Source organism: Psammomys obesus, unplaced genomic scaffold, assembly GCF_907164565.1.
Source record: "Psammomys obesus unplaced genomic scaffold, mPsaObe1.curated_primary_1811, whole genome shotgun sequence".
Classification (NCBI taxonomy): Eukaryota; Metazoa; Chordata; class Mammalia; order Rodentia; family Muridae; genus Psammomys; species Psammomys obesus.
In genome coordinates, this window is record NW_026596069.1 from 24,788,753 (window position 1) to 24,808,606 (window position 19,854).

General features: G+C 34.3%; 1 protein-coding gene across 2 annotated transcripts in view; it reads left to right on the plus strand.

The window, feature by feature from the left end:
* The window catches only part of Rock1 (Rho associated coiled-coil containing protein kinase 1), a 97,646-nt gene that overhangs the window by 37,804 nt on the left and 39,988 nt on the right, over nucleotides 1–19,854 (plus strand). The window contains exons 6-13 of one of the 2 annotated variants that reach the window (XM_055625470.1): nucleotides 113–197; nucleotides 1,574–1,718; nucleotides 2,247–2,385; nucleotides 4,866–4,957; nucleotides 9,225–9,384; nucleotides 11,860–11,920; nucleotides 14,836–14,924; nucleotides 18,927–18,975. In XM_055625470.1, coding sequence (XP_055481445.1) covers nucleotides 113–197; nucleotides 1,574–1,718; nucleotides 2,247–2,385; nucleotides 4,866–4,957; nucleotides 9,225–9,384; nucleotides 11,860–11,920; nucleotides 14,836–14,924; nucleotides 18,927–18,975 — 820 coding nt within the window. The remainder of the gene's footprint in view (nucleotides 1–112; nucleotides 198–1,573; nucleotides 1,719–2,246; nucleotides 2,386–4,865; nucleotides 4,958–9,224; nucleotides 9,385–11,859; nucleotides 11,921–14,835; nucleotides 14,925–18,926; nucleotides 18,976–19,854) is intronic. The other variant, XM_055625471.1, reaches the window with a different exon arrangement.

A 19,854-nucleotide genomic window follows, 5' to 3' on the forward strand; every position in this document is an offset into this window, starting at 1 on the left:
AGTGTGGCCTCATGTAGGTTAGGGTACTTGATGTGAAGTAACTGCTTCGTAGCCTTCATCAGTGTCTGATCTGTTGGAGCAATACTCTGTTGTTTGTTTTTCTCTTCCTCAGAGATGTAAAGCCTGATAACATGTTGCTGGATAAGTCTGGACATTTGAAGTTAGCAGATTTTGGTACTTGTATGAAGATGAATAAGGTTAATTTTAAACTTCTAATTTTGTTTTCTAATCAAGATAGTATTTCTCTAGAAAATGCTGTTAAGAATTCACTCACCAGCCAGGTGGCGGTGGCACACACTTTTAATCCCAGCACTTGGGAGTGTGCTGCAGTGCCAGCTCATTCACTGTTTATATAATAACAACAAGAACAACAACAAAATACGTACAGCTGAAAGAGAAAATATGCTGCCTTTTTTCTTTGGTCATAAAGATTTATTAGTTTTAATTTTATAACAGTAGTTAGAAATAGTTATTTGTAGTTATTTTGAAAGATGTTGATTAAAAGCAAACATTACATGAGAACTATTGTGTCAACATTTACTCAGTTGCATTAATAAAGTAGGTAAAAGTAAATCATTTTGGAAGGAACATTAAAATGTGGATCTAATAACTATTAGATCCTCTGTGTTAACACCATCAAGCCCTTTGCCTTGCATAGAGCTCCGTTTCATATCTGTACAGTTAGCTTTTGCATATTTCATCACAGTTCCTAGTATAGTTAAGTTGGTCAGATATTTTGGTTAAAAAAATAATGAAATAAGTATTTATATGCTGTAAGATGCTGTTGCGTAATCCTCTCGGTCTATTCACCTTGACTTGATCCCTGCAGTCAATATGTAGTCATTATGTTGGCAGTTAGTAGAAGAAATGGTGGAATCTGGCCAGTGCTACAAAATAGTACAAAAATAGGAGTTTGTGTACTTACTGATATTTATATATTATGTTATATGCATGTATCTGATTGAGATATTTTGGTTGCTTTTCAAGTTTATAGTTTAAAAATATTTTTTTGTTAGCATACAGAAGTGAGTTTCACTGTGCTTTTCCATTCACTATTCTTTGTTCTTACTCATCTGCAACACTCTGTGCCTCCCTTTTGGTCCCCCTCTTTCCTGAATAGTCCCCTCTTTTGTTCTCATGTCACATGTATTTCATTATCGCTCTTTTTCCCTTTGCCATCTTCTCATGGTCTCTTTTCTGCCTTGATATTGTACACAGTTGTGTGTGTATACACACACACAAACACACACACTATATAGAAACTTAAACCTAGATTCAGCATGTGAAAGAAAATATGTGTTTGTCTTTGTCAATCTGACTTTGCTTCACATGACCTAGATCATTCATTTCCCTGAAGAGGCTGTGATTTCATTTTTTTAATATAGCTGGATAAGGTCTCATTTTTTATGTACTGCATTGTTTCTGTTCGTCTAATGATGGATATCTAGACTATTTCTTTATTGTGAATATACAATTTTTATATGATATTAAATAACCCAGTTCTTCTTTGGGTTATATTAAGAAAACCGTTGAAAATGATTTAATTCTAATCCAGGCTTGCTGCTCCTTTTAGGAAGGTATGGTACGATGTGATACAGCAGTTGGAACACCTGATTATATTTCACCTGAAGTATTGAAATCCCAAGGCGGGGATGGCTACTACGGACGAGAGTGTGACTGGTGGTCGGTTGGGGTCTTTTTATATGAAATGCTTGTAGGTGAGTAAAGGAGGGCATTTTAGTTGGGATGTGTGTATGTGTGTATGTTTAAGGTTATTTTATGTGCATGGCTATTTTGTCTGCATGTTTGTGTACCATGTGCATGCGTGGTGTTTGCACAGTCCAGAAGAAAGTGGCGAGTAGAACTTCAGTGCTGTAGAAGAGCAACAAGTGTTCTTAACTGCTGAGGCATCTCTCCAATTTCTGTTTTGTTTTGTTTAAGCATCTCCTATTTTTATCCCCAAATCACCACTTGGCTTTCTCTCATATATTACTTATTATATTAAACAGTATTAATTTATAGGAAATAAACAAGATTTCTAACCTGCTTTGTCTGTTTTAAAAGCTGTTTATAAGCTAACTTTGATATGTTAACTTTTCTGTATTAATTGTATGCATTTAGTTTAACAAATATTTATTGGCCTTTTTTTTAAAACAGGTAACTGATTATTTTTTATATGATTTTAAATGTATTTAAATATGATGTAAATGTATTTCTGTTTATAATTTTCCTGTCAATTTTTTCAGGTGATACGCCCTTTTATGCAGATTCTTTGGTTGGGACTTATAGTAAAATTATGAACCATAAAAATTCACTTACTTTTCCTGATGATAATGACATATCAAAAGAGGCAAAAAATCTCATTTGTGCCTTCCTTACTGACAGGTAAATAATTTTGATACTGAGTTTCCTTTTGTTATTATTGTTTGCTCGTGCCCTTGTCTCCTCTTAAATCCAGGTTGTCAGGCATGCACAGACATCTCATCAGCTTATATACACTTCTTTAAATTGTAAGGCATTCTCATTTTGCTTTCCAGTTTTTAAAGTTCATACTTGACCTCTTGTGTGGAAATTTTAGAATATAAAAGCTGATGTCTTTTTGAAAATTATTTATTATAATGAAGCCTGTTACAAAGTTAGGGCATTCTGAGATCTTTTCTGGCTGTCAGCGTAGTACACATAAGCAGTCAGCTGATGGCCAGATAATCTTTTTCTTTTGTTGTACTTTAATGTGATCAGTTATCAGACTGATAATTATTCAATCTTAGATTCTTTTCTTTTTTTCTTCCCACACAGCCCTGGCCGTCTAGGAGATCACTTTGTAAACCAGATGGGCCTTGAACTCAGAAACCTGCTGCCTCTGCCTCCCAAGTGCCCAGGAGTGTCTTTCTTCTAGACATAGTTATGGCTGTTGTGTTTCCCAGTTGCAACAAGTGCTTATAAACTGTATTGTTTTTGAAACAAAAGAGTAGGACAAAAATTCTATGCATTTTTGTAGTTTACTGTGATACTTATGTTTGTGGTGCTTGGAATAGAATTGAGGTCTTAAGAGACTGGGAAAGTGGGATTCTTAGTTCAGTGTTGTACTTGCACAAGAACTTGGATTTAATTCTATTTATTGCAACCCCCCCCCCCTTTAAAAAAAAAAAGCTGTTTATTGGACTGGAGAGATGGCTCAGTGGTTAAGGGCACTGACTGCGCTTTTAGAGGTCCTGAGTTCAATTCCTAGCAACCACATAGCAGCTCACAACCATCTATAATGCTCTCTTCCGGCATGCAGGTGTGTGTGCAGATAGAGCACTCATACACATAAATTTTTTTAAAAAATTAAAAATAAACTTTTTATTTATACAGTATTCTGCTTTCACGTGCGCCTGCATGCCAGAAGAGGGCACCAGATCTCATTATAGATTGTTGTGAGCCACCATGTGGTTGCTGGGAATTGAACTCAGGATCTTTAGAAGAGCAGCCAGTGCTCTTAACCTTTAAGCCATCTCTCCAGCTCAAATGACTTTTTAAAATTACATTCAATGTTGATTGTATATTGCTAACATAAGTGGTAACAGAAGCCTAGTACTTAAAATATATTTCAATTTGCGGTTTACTTTAATTAAAATTAATTTATCTTAAGTCTGTACTTTAGAGCCTGAAAGACACAACCTTTAGATTTTTACATTTTAATATAAGGAGCTGTCTTGTGCTGTGTTTGCTGCTAGCCTTATAGAAATTAGCAAGTAACATGGCCTCTGCCTCAGTAACCTCATAGTTTTCTTAGAAACTAGACAAATATTATGCAGTGGTAATTACAGTGAGGTAAGTACTGTGTGCTAGAGAATATAGCCTGAGAAAGAGCCAGTGGAAATGGCTAACAGTGTTTTTGACTTTTGAAACAATTGGATTTGATGGCATTCCAATTAAGCTCTGCTGGGGACATGTGGCGCTGAGCTCTTCTTTTCACTTCAGTTGAAGGCAAGTTTCAGTTCACAGTGTTTCCGAAAGGGCTAGTGATAGTTGCAAATTTTGGTTTTGTTCACTTTAAGTTGAGTCACTGTTCTGCTGCAGACTATGCCCAGGACATTGTACACTCAGAGTTAAGTGTTATGTTACTGCTCTATAGTCTCAGCCATACTCTAGGTGACCTTGGGCTTGCAAGGCCTCTACACATACTATTAAGATAGAGTAATTCTCCCATGCCCTACTTTGTCATTATCAGGTTTTAACTTACTAAAAATGCTGAAGATTTTTTTTAAATAAAGAAATTAAAATTTCGAATGTATTTCTGGAATCCTTGGTAGAATTTGAAATGAATTAAAGTTGTTTATACAAAAGTTTATAACTTTACTGCAAACTTTAGAAACAGTCAAAAAAAGTCATTCAGTTTAACTTATGTAACTCTGTTCATCTGGATTTTCATTAAGAATAGAAAATAGGAACAAGTCTGTGCTTTTATATATTTTTCTTTTTTATATTTTTATTAATTACAGTTTATTCACTTTGTATCCCCCCTGTATATATTTTTCTTTTTAAAAACTTTTTCTTATCCGGGCATGGTGGCACACACCTTTAATCTCAGCACACTGGGAAGCAGAGACAGGCCAATCTCTGAGTTCAACATCAGCCTGGTCTACAAAGTGAGTACAGGACAGCCACGGCTACACAGAGAAACCCTGTCACGAAAACAAAAACAAACAAACAAAAGATTGTTAATGTCAACCTGCTCTTCATTTTCTGAAAATTTTGCTGATAACAGATTTTTTTTTAAGGTGACAGATCTCAGGTTTGGAGTTCTGTCACAAAGAAACCTATGTTAAGTTATAATAAGATTTTAAATGATTAATTACTTTTCTCCTTCTTTTTCTATTTAGAGAAGTGAGATTGGGCAGAAATGGTGTAGAGGAAATCAAACGTCATCTCTTCTTCAAAAATGATCAATGGGCTTGGGAAACACTCCGAGATAGTAAGTTATTTTTTCCCAATCATGAGTGTTTGAAAGTAGTTGTGGTAAGTTGAAAGTATCTGGTCCAGTCGATGGAAATAAGTTCACAGTGCTGGATAGAAATTGTCTAAACCTAGTTAAAAAGAATTTGGTATTGATGGAGAACTGTGTGGCGCTGCCCTCTTATGTCCCTTGCACATAGCGTACAGCTAGAAATGGAGTCAGTCATAGTTGGTACTTGAGCATTTTTGAGTTGTTCTTTTAGGCTTAGTCATTTCTATATGAAAGAAAGCAGTAAGTAGGAACAAATGGAATAAAAATGTTTTCTCTTCTATAATGACAAGTTTTATAAACTCAAGTTGTCAGGTAGCTGTGTTACAGCTAAGTCCAGAGTATAACTCAGATTTGTTTATGTAGACATTGGAACTTGCGGTATACTTGATTTCATTAGAGCTTTGCAAATTGCAGTTGTGAAATATATAGTATGCTAGAATTTATTTAGTCATTGTAGAGCATTTTCTTATTTTTTATAAAACAAAGTTAAAAGTATAAGTTGATCTGAAGAAAACTTTACATAACACAGTTGTACTAAAATTGTATTTATATATTATAATACATTTTTCCACCTAATTATATAATAACACCAAAGATGACCCAGATTTGAAAGACTAAGCATTCATTGTTTTCCATACAGAGATTTCATAGGGTTTCCCCCCCCCCTTTTTATTTATCAGAAGAAGGCTAATGTTGCTGTGCCACCAGCCATGAGCAGTGATGGAATGAGCTCTCCTGAGTAGTGTTAGGAATAGTAGGACTCTGCAGTTCACTGAGGCAGTATGTAGTAGTTCTTACTTGATGGTGGAATTTTTAAATTAATTTTGAATAAGAGGATGGTGTAGATTTACTAATTTTAGTGGTGTATTCTAGTTATCAGAGGTTACTAAAAGAAACAGTTGTATTACTTAAAATATAGCACATATTGTCCTACACTATAAAATCACCCACGAGGAAGGAGAGATAAATTACTCCAGAGGTCAATACAGATTGTACAAGAGCAAGAAGTATCATTGACTGTGTACTTACAGGCCTATTAGAGAAGCTATGGCAGCAATGTGACCTTAGGAAAACTCTTTAACATCCAGGGAAAAATCTTCTCTACTGATAAATGTGAGGCCTTTATTGTCCTTGGGCCGCAAAGTAGATTTTTGCTAGAGAGCAATGAGCAGGAAATGAGGCAGAGTTATATTGAAAAGCTTTGTTCCTTTATTTATATATGCTTTTCGTAAAGTTTAAGAAGGCTTAAAAATAAAAATTTAAAAATCTATATATGGAGATTGAAGAAAAGTATCTTTTGAATTGTTTTGAGTCATTTTTTAGAGTAAGAAAATGTACCACAGATAGTAATACAATAGCCACATAATAAACCACTCTAAAAAAATAGGATGGTTATATTTCTTTTTTGGCTTGAAAAGTTGATAGAAAGTAGAAGAGGAAAAATATTTGAATCCCTGTTTCAGGCCAAGCATGATTTTATTCCAGGCATTGGAAGAACAAAAGTGTCAAACCAAGTTTTCCCTTGTACAGCTCATAGTTAAATGGAAATTGGGGTCCAGATTTCCCTGTCACTTTGTTAAAACCCTAGATGTCCTTAATAAAACTTTTTACCATTATATCTTTAAGTCCAATGACTGTCTATACTTAAAAGATGATTGCTGTCTTTTGTTATTTTATTAATATTGTCAGTTATATTTAAAGAGCTGCATTACTGTCTGTTTTGTAGAGGGTTTTTGTTGCTGTTGTTTGTGTGGTAACACTGAGGATCAAGCCTAGGATTGTGTTTTCCATGCACACACTCTCCTGTTGAGCCACGTGCCTACCCTTACAGTTTTTATAGTCTTAGATTTCACATACTTAGGAACATTGCTCTAGTTTTTTGTTTGTTTGTTTGTTTGTTTCTTCCCTAAACTTAATCTGCTTTGTGATTATTGAAAAGCTAAAAGCTGTAGCATTTTCTATGGCATTTTTTTCTCCTTCCCTCTTCTTGCCCTTCTTTGCAGCCCACTCCTAAAATACCAAGAATGCTTTCTTCGGAACTGAACTTACTGACCTAAGTTACAATGATTATAAATTTTTTTAAGATTTCCTTATTTCTATCATCTGGATGTTTGCTTATGTGTGTGTATGTGCAACGTGTTTATACCTGGTGCCTTCAGAGACAAGAAGGCGTTATCTCCCTGGAATTTCAGTTATAGAGAGTTGTGCACTGCCATGTGGGTGCTGGTAGTCACACAGGCTCCCAAAAAGCAGCTAGTGCTCTTAATGGCTGAGCAGTTCTACAATTCCAGTTGTTATTACTTTTAATATTTTTGAATTCCCATTTTCTCTGGTAAAATTGCTTTCCTTTACAACTAATTTAGTTTTACTACTTGAATGTTTTAAAGTTGTCCTGACAACTAGTCTCCTGGCCAGCCTGTTTTTCTTGGGTGTGCAGTACATTCTCCAAGTCTCCTGAATTTATTCATCTTCTATTTAAAGGCATAAAATATTTAGATTATAAAATTACTTTTATGTTTGCTTGAAATAGAGTTGAAGAAATGACAGGGCTGTGATATTAAGATAGAAGACTAAAGAAATGGAAACACTCTCTCCCCTGAAAAACTTTACCATACTGCAAGCACTCTGTGAGCCAATGAAATGCAGAGATTCAGATCTAAATCTGTGTGATGTTCTAGGCCTTGATCACTGTAATACTATGTGCTACTGTAAACTATTTAACAGTATTCATGGACTCGGACAGTAATAGCATTTCTCTCCCCGTTCATGATAGCCACAGGTATATACAGACATTGTCAAATGTTATATCAGTGGACGAAAAATTCAGATTGAAAACTATTGTTTTAAGAAGTATTTGCCAGGCATGGTGGTGCAGTTTTATTTCTAAGCACTCAGGAGGCAGAGGCAGGCAGATCTCTTGAGACCAGCCAAGGTGGCCTAAAAAAACAAAACAATGAAACTCTATCTGCAAAGAAAGGGAATTCCCGAAGGAGGGAGGGAAGAAAGGAAAGAAAGACTGATTTTGCTGAGACCATAATTTACTTGCCCAAGAACAGCGACCTTTTATTTACTCCTCATTTTATAAACCAGACAGTTGCTGTTACTGGAAGGATGGCATTATTTAGTCAGGCAGTTCTTTTGACCATACAAGTAGAAAGGGTTCCTTTTCCCTTTGTTGCTACTGTTTGTTGGGTTAATGTTACAGCTAAGATTGGACTTGATTGAATTTTTTTTGCCTAGATCCCAGTAATTCAAACAAAAAATATCTCCTCTATATAAGAAAGTCCATGAAACAAGCGCAGTTGGGTTTTTTATATTCATATTTTTTCTCTAAAGGAAAGTAAGGTAATTAATTATATCTAAGGTAGTGATCCAGTATTTTTTTTTGACTGCTCTGTCTTTACACCAAAGACTTTGCTATTTAATTGGTGTTTTGTTTTGTTTTGTTTTTCTTTGGTTTTTCCAGACAGGATAGCTCTATGTAGCCCTGGCTGTCCTGGAATTCTGTAGACCAGGCTGGCCTCAAACTCATAGAACTCCACCTGCCTCTTCTTCCCTAGTGCATGCGCCACCGCTGTGGCTTTACAATTAGTTTTTAATATGCCTTTTTGTGTCATACTTAAGCTCTAGAAGATATCAGTAACATTAATTTCATATGGTATTTTCTCTTGTATTATGAATATTTAAACATTGTCACTAAGTTTTTATATTTTTAGATAGAAGCCATTTAACCATCATGTATGATTCCCTTCCTTGTCTTTATTAAAAAATAACTTTGATTTTTAGTTTTCTATATAGCAGATTAACAACTTAAATTGAAACTTTTTTTTTTAAGAATATGCTTTGTTAAGTTGTAGGTTCTGGAAATTAATGTATGCATTCCCAAATGCTTTTGAATATTTTAAACTATGTTGTATTTTGTAGCAAATCTTAATTTTGCTTGTAGCATTCAACTTAACCTTGAAGCATAATTTAGTAACTGCAAGTATATAATCATTTTGCAATTTTGAAATTCTAGGAAATCTTAGAATTGTAAAATTTAATGCATTTTATATTGTGATTCACAGGCTACTTAGAAGCAAGAAACCATCAATTTTTATATGGAATCCTGTTGGCTCTCTTTAGATGAGGTCTGTCTTGTTGCCCAGTCTAGCTAGCCTTGGACTGCTGGGCTTTAGCTGCTGTAGATTTTTGCTATTTACTTGTGTGCTAAATTTGAATTTCTGTCTTTTAGCTGTAGCACCAGTGGTACCTGATTTAAGTAGTGACATCGATACTAGTAATTTTGATGACTTAGAAGACGACAAAGGAGATGAAGAAACATTTCCTATTCCTAAAGCTTTTGTTGGCAATCAGCTACCTTTTGTAGGATTTACATATTACAGCAATCGTAGGTAAGTACACCAAGCAGTATTTTAGGGGTAAGTGACAATTCTTTTATAGTCACCAAATTAAATACTGTTTTAAAGTAATTTGATGGTATACATCTTTTTATTGTACCAATATTTATTTCTAGTATTTCATATTTGGTTTTTTTTCCTCAATCTCATGTTTAGAATATAGTTTTTCAGGAAAATCTGTGTTGAGTTATATAGCATATCTTCAAGTGTAAACAACAGATAAAATAATTCTCTTAGTCCTTATATTTCAATTACTATTTTGATTTAAAGAATTATGGCTCTGGGAGGGGATGGGGGAAGAGGCTACAGTGGGAATACAAAATGAATAAACTGTAATTTACAAAAAAACAAATTTTTTAATACGTGAAGAAAAAAAAAAGAAAACTTCATCGAAACAGAAAGCACGCTCATGACTAACTAGGCCCAAGAGGGAGAGGGAGAAAATAGGCCTGGGAGAAAGGACAGTGACCATTTACTCCTGTGGTGAGAAGATGTTCCAAAATCACTGAAAACAATGTTTACACAACTCTGTAACTGAATGAAAGAACGCTGGGTTATAAACTTCAAATGGCCAAGACCTATGGCTGCACTAAATATACTTCAATAAAGCAGTTATAACTAGTTTTTTGGTTTTTTTAAGGAATTATGGCTTAAAAATTTTGGAACAACATAATACATTTACCTAGCATTTCATCACTGTATTAATGCTGAAAGCAATATTTTTAGTTCTTGAAAAATTGATTCCCCTCCCCCCCAGAAAAATATTTAATGAGAATTCCCATGAACTGTAACATACAATAGTACCTATAGTATAACATTTATTTTTAAAGTTTCTCAAAAATAAAATATATTCTTAAGTATTGTAGTCTTATTGTCTAATATAGGTATTTCTTTTTATTATTTTATTTTATGTGCGTGAGTGTATGTATGTGCAGACCATGCATGCAGAAATGTAGTGTTTTCTAAAAAGTAATTGCTTATAACATGAAAAGGTGAAGCTGTAGCTGTTCTTCATAAAGAATCAACTGTTGGGTGTGGTGGAACATATCTGTAAGTGACACATGGAAGGCTGAGACAAAAGTATCCAGAAGCCGAAAGGCCAGTCTAGAATCGATCCTCATTGAACATGCACTATATATTATTCTGTACCGTAGTGTTGACTATACAAAGAGCAAGACCCTGTCTTAAAAAGATAAAAACGGTCAATAAAATATTCATTAACTTACTGTAATCTAAAAACTCTGTTTGAATATACTTGTATGAGATACAAAACTTGTGAAATGTTCACCCTGAAATCCAAGAGCTCTTTATTTCTAAAGTTTAACTCTATAGTGTGATTATCAAAATACCTTGAGTATTCAGCTGCATTCCTAATAAACTGATAAAAAGCTATCAGATGTCCATATTTTATGTAAAAGCAACAATATATGTAACACAAAGAAACCTTGAAACACAAAAAGACAAAGTTGGGGGAAGATATGGACAAATGATATCCTTGTATTCCCGTGCTTCATTAAGAGAACATTTTTTTTTTAAAGATTTATTTATTTATTTATTATGTAAAAAGTGTTCTCCTGCATGTATGCTTGCTCACCAGAAGAGGACACTAGATCTCATTTTAGATGGTTTTGAGCTACCATATAGTTGCTGAGAATCGAATTTAGGACCTTTGGAAGAACAGCCAGTGCTCTTAAACTCTGAGCCATCTCTCCATGCTTAAGAGAACCTTTTACTACTAATTTTGTATAATGCAAGTTATATTACATAGTAAATCTGCAAGATTCTAAGATAATTGATCTACCTAGTTCCGATTCCCTGGCAGATTTTGGTGTACTATGGAGCTTCCTGGTTTTATGCACTTTTATTTGTACCATTTTACAGCAAAGCTAAAATAAAGATAGAAGTCAATGGGAGAGCCTTTAGTGTGTTGGTAATGCTTTAAGAACATCCGGAATCCCTATCTTTCTCTTGATGTTAAGAGTGAAGAATTTAAAAAATAAAAATAAGAAACAAATACTGAAAGTTCAAAACTTTGGTGTTAAAAGCAAAATTAGAAGAAACTCACTGAAATTGTACTTTGAATTTTAACAGCAAATATTGGACTACTTCATGTAATAAATAATACCATTTTGTTTCTTAATGTTGATAGATCATTAATATGTTTCATTTATGTATATTTAAAATTTTGCTAGTTTTGTTTTTAATTTATCTTATACAGTATAAATATTGATATATTTTCTGGTAGAAATACTGAATTATAATCACAACATTACTTAAGAACTATTTAGTTTACATATCATGTGTTTCTTAAAAAATTAAACTTGTACTTAATTTCTTAAAAATTAAACTTGTACTTAATTTCTTAAAAATTAAGTAGTGTAACACTGAACATAAAAAGACACATGATACTATTAGTTGCTGTATATTAAAGAGCTGTTTTCTTTTTAAATTTCTTACTTCGCCCTGTAGATACTTACCTTCAGCAAATCCCAGTGAGAACAGAACCAGCTCCAATGTGGATAAAAGCTTGGTAGGTATTTCTTATTGTCAGCTTTGTTTTTATTTTTAAATTCGTAAATAATGTATTTGTGTACATGCTATTGAGTAGGCATATACATTGTTTGTAAATGTGCAGTTAGTAAGTTTAGGTATTTGACACTTCAATTGTCTGTTCAATATGATTTATCTGAATATTAAATGGAAAAACATGTAGGCATAGTTAATAAATTATGAATTGCTATTGATTGACAGTTATCCTTTAAATCATCATTCCAAGCTGTAAATTATATTAAACGATAACTACTCATTTCATCAACTTTTCTGCAGGGCCTAGTAACCACTATTCTACTTTCTCTCACAATGAATTTATTGGGCCATCCTCCTTTAATTGGAATTAGATACATTTTTATGTGATAGTCTTGTTTCATCCATATCATAATATATATATTAGACTTTCTTTTTAAGGCTGAATAGTATTTTAGTGGACATGTTTATCACATTATGTATATACCTACATTAAATGGAAAGAGTTAAGTGAAGGGACTGTTCTGCTGCAAACATCAAACAGAATAATTAAAGGGTGAGAAAGCACAGTTGGACTAACAGCAGTGGGAAGCTGTTGCTCCTATACTGCTGGGAGCAAGAAGAATTATGTTGCTGTAGCTTTTACAACGCCTGGCATCATAGAAGAGGAACACGGAATGTAGAACAAGAGCTGTTCAAAGTAACTTCATATCTCCACCTTTCTTGTTGTTTTTGTTTGTTTTTTATTTTCCTTTGTGGTCTGAGACTAACCATAGCAGAACAGATCCAGTAATGTAATCTGTAGGTTTTATGACAAAAGTAGAAGGTAGATCTTTAAGATTGAAAGAGAGTTGGAAAAATAGAGAATAACCAGTATTGCCAGCATAACATAATTTGTTCGTCCTTTTGGAATTTGTAATATATGATAAATAAGCATATTATTAAGGAACTTTGTATGTTCTAGTTGGTATGTTTCTGTTGTTCATGTGGCTGAAAAACAAGCCTGCCTTTCTTCCTTTTAGAAATAATTACCTTGTTAGCCTATAGAGCGTTCTTAAAATACTTTGTGTACACAGGATGCTTTTCTTTTTCTTTTTTTTTTTTTTTTTTTTTTTTTGGTTTTCAAAATCAGGTTTTTCTGTGTTAGTCCTGGCTGTCCTGGCCTTGAATTTACAGAGATTCACCTGCCTCTACCCCCTGAGTGCTGGCACTAAAGGTGTGAGCTACCACCATTTGTCTCACAGGATGCTTTTTATTTGCTTTTGTTTGGGGATTTGGGTGCTTTGAGATACTGGGGATCAAAGACCGTGTCTTATATAAACTTGACTACTGAGCTATATCCTCATCTTTATTATATGCTTTTAATTAAGCAAAGGAATAGCAGGTTTTTGAAAAACTGTTTTTACATTTTTTCAAGATTTTAAATTTTATGCATATGTGTATATACCTGGGTAGATGTTGATATCATGTGAGTGTTAGTACCTGTGGAAGACAGAAAGAGAGCATCAGATCACCTGGAACTGGAGCTATGGATGCTTATGAGCTGCCCGATGTGGGTGCTGGGAACTGAACTCTAGTCCTCTTTCAGAGTAGTTAAGTGCTCAATAGCCACTGAGCCCATTCTTTGTAGCTCTTACAGACCTCAAACTCATGTCTAGTCTAAGATGAACATGAACTTGATCTTTCTGCCCCTCAATCCCAAGTGTTGGTATTATAGGTATTGGTCACTTATATCTAGTTTATGTGGCACTGGGTAATAGAAGGGTTTTATGCATCCTAGATCAGTCTTATCAACTGAGCCATTTTTCCCAATACCATTTATTTATTTTTTTACTTGGTTTGGCTTCTAACCAGCTATGATGACCTTGAACTTCTGATATTTCTGAATCAGCCTCCAAAGTACCAGCAGCTATTCTTGAAAAGCAGATACAATTCTTTTTCTTTTGGTAGTCCTCTTGAATTAAGAAAACATGTGAGAAAAAGTGAGAAAGGGGAGGAAGGAACTATTGAAGTACTTTTTTTTGCTCTGTTCATTTTTTTTTTAGTGTGTGTGTGTGTGTGTGTGTGTGTGTGTGTGTGTATGTGTTGACAGGCCAGATTCGATTGAGTATCTTCATTGTGTTTTCCACCTTATTCTTTGATTCAAGGTCTCACTCTAATCCTGGAGCTTAGATACTGGATAAGCTGGCCGACCAGCAAACCCCAGACATCATCCTTTCTCCTCCCTGTCTAGCACTGAGATTACAGTCATGGGCCACCATGCCCAGCTCCTTATGTGGATGCTTGCTTGTTGGCAAGACTGCCTAGCCCTCAAATGATATTTAGTATGTCAGTATTACGTCAAAAATTATAAATTTTTAAGTCCTCAATTTATTGTGCATATAAGGATCGTGGTACTACTTATTTCTTAAAGTTTGACATGAGTTAATTCCTCTGTGCTGTACTTGATTTCTTTCCATTACCAATATAGTATTTTCTTCTTTTCCTGTGGACTCCCCTTTATTGGTAAAATGCCTTCTTTCTACCTGTTTCTCCTTAAGGCTAATTTTGTTATGTGTTAGATTTATCATAAAGCATTTATTTTCTTGGTAAAATTAGAAGTGCCTCCTTCTTTTCTTTAGAACATTTTATATGCAATTTTATTATCACCACATTGTAATATTTTGTGCCTGTGTCTTTGGATTATTGTACATTATTAACTGGTATGTAAAGCACAAAAATATACAGATGGGGCTAATATACAATGTTTGATGCACATATGAATTATGCACAGCTGTATTGAGAAAATATCCATTAATATTATTCAGAAAGATAAAGGATTAAACTAAATAATCATATTCTAAATATGATTATTGTTAACAAAAGGTGTTATTAATTTCTCTGAACATTAACAGAATGAAGTTTTTTTTTTTTTAATTAAAGCAGGAAAGTTTACAGAAAACAATCTACAAGCTTGAAGAACAACTGCATAATGAAATGCAATTAAAAGATGAAATGGAACAGAAGTGCAGGTGAGACTGTCCTTCAATGATGCTCTCATATTAGAAGCTTTGTACATATTTTAGGATGTATGCTCTGTAAACACCTGGAGGTATATGGAAGATGGGATATGAAAGTTGCAACTTATGTACACTCATAAAACATGTGTCTTGGCTAGAATTGAAAATATTAATGGCTTGGAATGTAGATTTACGGTAGAGTAGGTACTTAGCATATTTATGGCCCTGGCCCTAGATTTGATCCCAAACACTGCAAAAAGAAGAGGAAGGAAGCATTTGTTTTAACATTAGTTACAGATACGTTTTCTTCAGACCATTTAAGCTCTATTTGCTATAATAACTTTTAAAAAGTGTGTTTAGTTTTAATTCATTTAGTTACCTTAGTCATATGTATCCCTCCATTACGTTTTAACTAGCTAATTGAAAAACCTTTCTGAAATTCAAAATAATCTTCTGAGCTGAAATGACTAATTTTCATACTTCGACTGAAATTTTACAGAGCATAATTTCTGTTTTTCCTGATTGAATCAAATTCGACTGATAACGTGTTTATGGATAGAGCAACAGTTTTCAACTTGTGGATCGCAACTCCTTAAAGGGTCAAATGACCCTTTCACAGGGGTTGCCTAAGACCATTCTGCATATTGGTTATTAACATTATAATTCATAACAGTAGCAAAATTACAGTTATGAGGTAGTAATGAAAATAATTTTATGATTGGGGTCACCACAACATGAGGAACTGTATTAAAGGGTCATGGCATTGGAAAGGTTGAAAACGACTGAAAGGATAATCAAGGTATTTTAAAATAACCTAGCATAATGTTGGTGCTTTTTTAACTACGAATAATGACTTTATAGTTACAATTATGACTATTATTGAATAAGTGAAATACAATTGTAATAGATTCAGTATTTAATAAACGGAATTAGAAAAACTTGAGAGCAGTAGAGACATAGGAAATAATTTAAGATTTTGCCTGCCTACCTTTCCTGGTACATTATATAGCTAAGTGTATAATTACAAAATTTTTTAAAACTCATGCAATGAACAAACAACTGAGGCCAAGATTTGGAAGGACTTTCAAAGAGTAAAGTTTAGAAATAAGGAAAAGAGTAGATAAAAATGTATAAATACTGAGAAGTTTCTACATTAAAAAAAATGAGGGGCTGGAAAGATGGCTGAGCAGTTAAAAGAGTGCTTACTGCTCTTGTCAGCAGCCGCATGGAAAGGCTCACAAATAGCTGTGACTGCAGCTCCAGGGCAGCCAACACCTCCTGACGCCATGGACAACACAGGCATACATGTACACATATTTTACAATTAAATACTTAAAAACTTTAAACAAAATTAAATACAGTTGTGTTGCTGAGAACAGGGCTTTGAGGAAGAAATCAGAATGGCCAAAGCAGGTGATCATATGAAAATTTGTAACCTGAAGAAATGGAAATGGGAAATTGAATCTCAGCCAGAGGCTGAGGCAAGAGAACTAAGAGTTTTTAGCCCATACACTCAAATAATTTTAATTACATTCATTCAACAAAGATTTTAGTTTGTGCCAAATAATGTACATACCAATAGTATAGTACTAAATAACAGAAGGTATAGCCCCTGTTCATATGGAGATTGTAAACATCAGGTAATATGTAATTATAAGTTAGTGTGGTATTTGGTAAGTTAGGGAGAATAAAATGATACAGGAATGTATTGGAAGTATGACATGCTTGCTTGGCGGCCTATACCTGTCATTCCAGCACTGAAGAGGTGGAACAGGAAGATCACAAGTTCAAGGCTAGCCTGGGCTACATGTGTAAGCTACATGCCTGCTCCCTCAAAAAAATAAAATAAAATAATTAGTATTATTTCAACAGATACTTATATCACTTTATTAGATGTTTTAAAAGACCAGAGCCAAAAGTTGGGTGCGAAGACTGAAGTCAAAAGAGTAGAAGAAAATGCTTCAAGTCCAGGAATTATACTATGTAGAGGCTTTGTAAGGGAGATTGATTAGCTGGTGGATAAGAAGAGGAATGAGCCTGGGAACTGGGAAGGTAGGGGGAGTCAGACTATTAAAGGACTTTGCTTTTGACGAGCTAAGGGATTTGGAATTTACCTAAATATGGTGGGAATATACCGAAAGTTATTAAAGAAGTGAAAAATGGTTCTCCACCATCCACCAGCTTATAGGTCAGGTGGGCATGGCAGCTACATGTAGTCCCAGTTCTCTATGGGCAGTGCAGAGACAGATCTTCTGGGCCAGCTGGCCAGCCAGAGTGGGTGAAATTGACAAGGTCTGGGTTCCCAGTCTGTCTTTAAAAAGTGGAGCATAATCAGGGATGTCAATTTCTGAACTTCACATATACCCACACTTCATACCTGCACACATATACCCATAAACATGCACATCCACAGATTAATAATTAATTGGCAACATTCCACATTTAAAAGGCTAAAAAGGGGAAGGGGGATGAGTCAGGGATAATTCCCTGTTGGTATAAAGAACTTAGTCATTCTAGAAAAAAAGCAAGGTAGTGTTGAAGCTAGCTGTATAGAACAGGCTAATTTTGGATGTTAACAGGTTAATTTTGAGACATTTGAATTGGCACATTACATATACAGTGTGTATAAAAAAGTAGTTTCCAATGCTGCCACCCTTTAATACACTTCCTCATGTTGTAACCCCTCAACTATAAAATTACCTTGTTGCTACTTTATAACTGCAATTTAGCTACTGTTATGAATCATAATATAAATATCAGTATGCAAGATATCTGTTAAGTAACCACCCTAAGGGGTCATGACCTACAGGTTGAGAACCACTATGTTGGAACCATTATGCTTAGAGCAAAACAAAACAAACAAACAAAACCCCACAAATTGTGATGAAGATAATAACACTGAGTAGATCTCAGAATTTTGCCTACATTTCTCAGTGCATTTACTTATTTACTGAATGCTACTTTTCCTGTCATTCACTTAGTCTTTTATGACAGATTGAGTGACTGGCTTTTACTTGATAGCAATTACTGTATTAGGAGTTGATGAATATTACTTTTTGGGGATTGAGGGTGCTCTGACTAAGACGAAGTTTTTCTTTGTAGCCCTGGCGATCCTGGGGCTTGCTTTGTAGACCAGGCTGGCCTCAAGCTCAGATCTGCCTGAGTCTGTCTCCTGAGTGTTGGGATTAAAGGCCTGTGCCACCAGCCTCTGGCAGTTGAAGAATTCTCAACCTCTCCCAAGAATCTAAGTGTACAGTTTGAGGTCTTTATACTTGGAGGAGGAGAACAGTTTTCTTTTTAAAAATTTATTAGTATTTGTATTTGAGTGCAAAGGCATGGGATGTAGCACCTCTCTGTGTGGAGGGTGTTAGACTGGGACCCAGCTGAGATCATGATGCATGTAAGCAGGCACTGTTAAATTGCTGAGCATCTTGCTGGCCCCAGAGTTTTCTTTTTCTTTTCCTCAAGCAACACTCTGCAGATAATAGACTGTAGCTATGATTTTTTTTTTTTTGCAGTAGAAATCAAGGTGTTTTCCAGTATTGCTATTGCTGCATAATCTCTCATCTCATTCATATTCATCATTACTTTGAAATTATTGCTACTTTTTAAATTTTTATATCTGTATTTCAGTATAATTGGCATCTTTCGATTTTACATAACTTGTATGCCTTTAAAAAATGTTTATTTATTGCCCCACAGAAACACATGTCTTCACCAGACAGCTAAGACATCATATATACACATACTAACGTTTAAGAAAATCACATGAACCCAGGTGGTGGTGGTGCACACCTTTTTAATCCCAGCACTCAGGAGGCAGAGGCAGGTGGCTCTCGGAGTTCAAGGCCAACCTGGTCTATAAAGCAAGCTCAGGACAGCCAGGACTACACAGAGAAACCCTGTCTCAAAAAAGAAAAAAAAAAATGAAGTGAAAAAGTAAAGGGTGTAGGTGTTAACACTGGATGATTAAAGTAAATAGATTTATAATCTGTATTGCTTTTGTTTTCACAGAACTTCAAACATAAAACTAGACAAGATAATGAAAGAACTGGATGAAGAGGTATTTTTTTATTTTTTTATTTTTTTATTTTTTTTTAGTTTACTAAACATAAGTAGTTTTCCTTGTCATTTTCCCCCTTTTACATTGGTGCATTTCTAGAGGATAGTTCATTTGAGATCAGAAAAGATAACCAGAAAATTTTACCTTAGACTCCAGGTTCAAGTGTACATATTATAATTTGTTTCCTTTGCACAACTTTATTCTATGACCATGTTGAAATTTTAGTACATAAATTTCAATTTTGTGGTTCGTGATAGTTGAAAGACAAAAGAGAAGCAAAAGGTCAAAAATAGAAGTTGCAACTATATCAGAAAGGCAGACTAATAAGAACTATTTCAAAATGATTGATATAGACATAATACCACATGACTAGCAAGGCTTAGAATTGGGTTTAGAAATATTCATGTTTTCTGTGATTTCCTACCAGCCTGCTTTCATTATCAGAGAAACAGTATTTCCTGATAGATATTTGTGTGCAAATATATAATACATTTTTATTCTTATTAACTTTCTACTGTGTGTGATGACTCCCTTAAAAAGAAATGGATAATCTCTGTAGTTTTCTTCTAATGTATAATTTGCTTTGTCTTTCTAGAGTTAATCTTTGATAAATTTTTTGTTGTTCTGTTTTTTTTCCCTGAGGTAATCTTATCTGTTAGTAATATTTTTCCCTTTAATCTGTGGCTTACAATAGAAATATAGTCATCTAAAGATTTTGAGAACATTTTACCATTAACCAGAGGTCAGTATCGATGTAGTCTTAGTTGGCACTGTATATTTTATTTTGAGTCTTTAGGGAATCAATTCTAAATTCAGATAAACTATGAGTTTAAGTTATTCATCCTTTAGAATTCAAGATCGAGAGGAAGTTCTTAATTA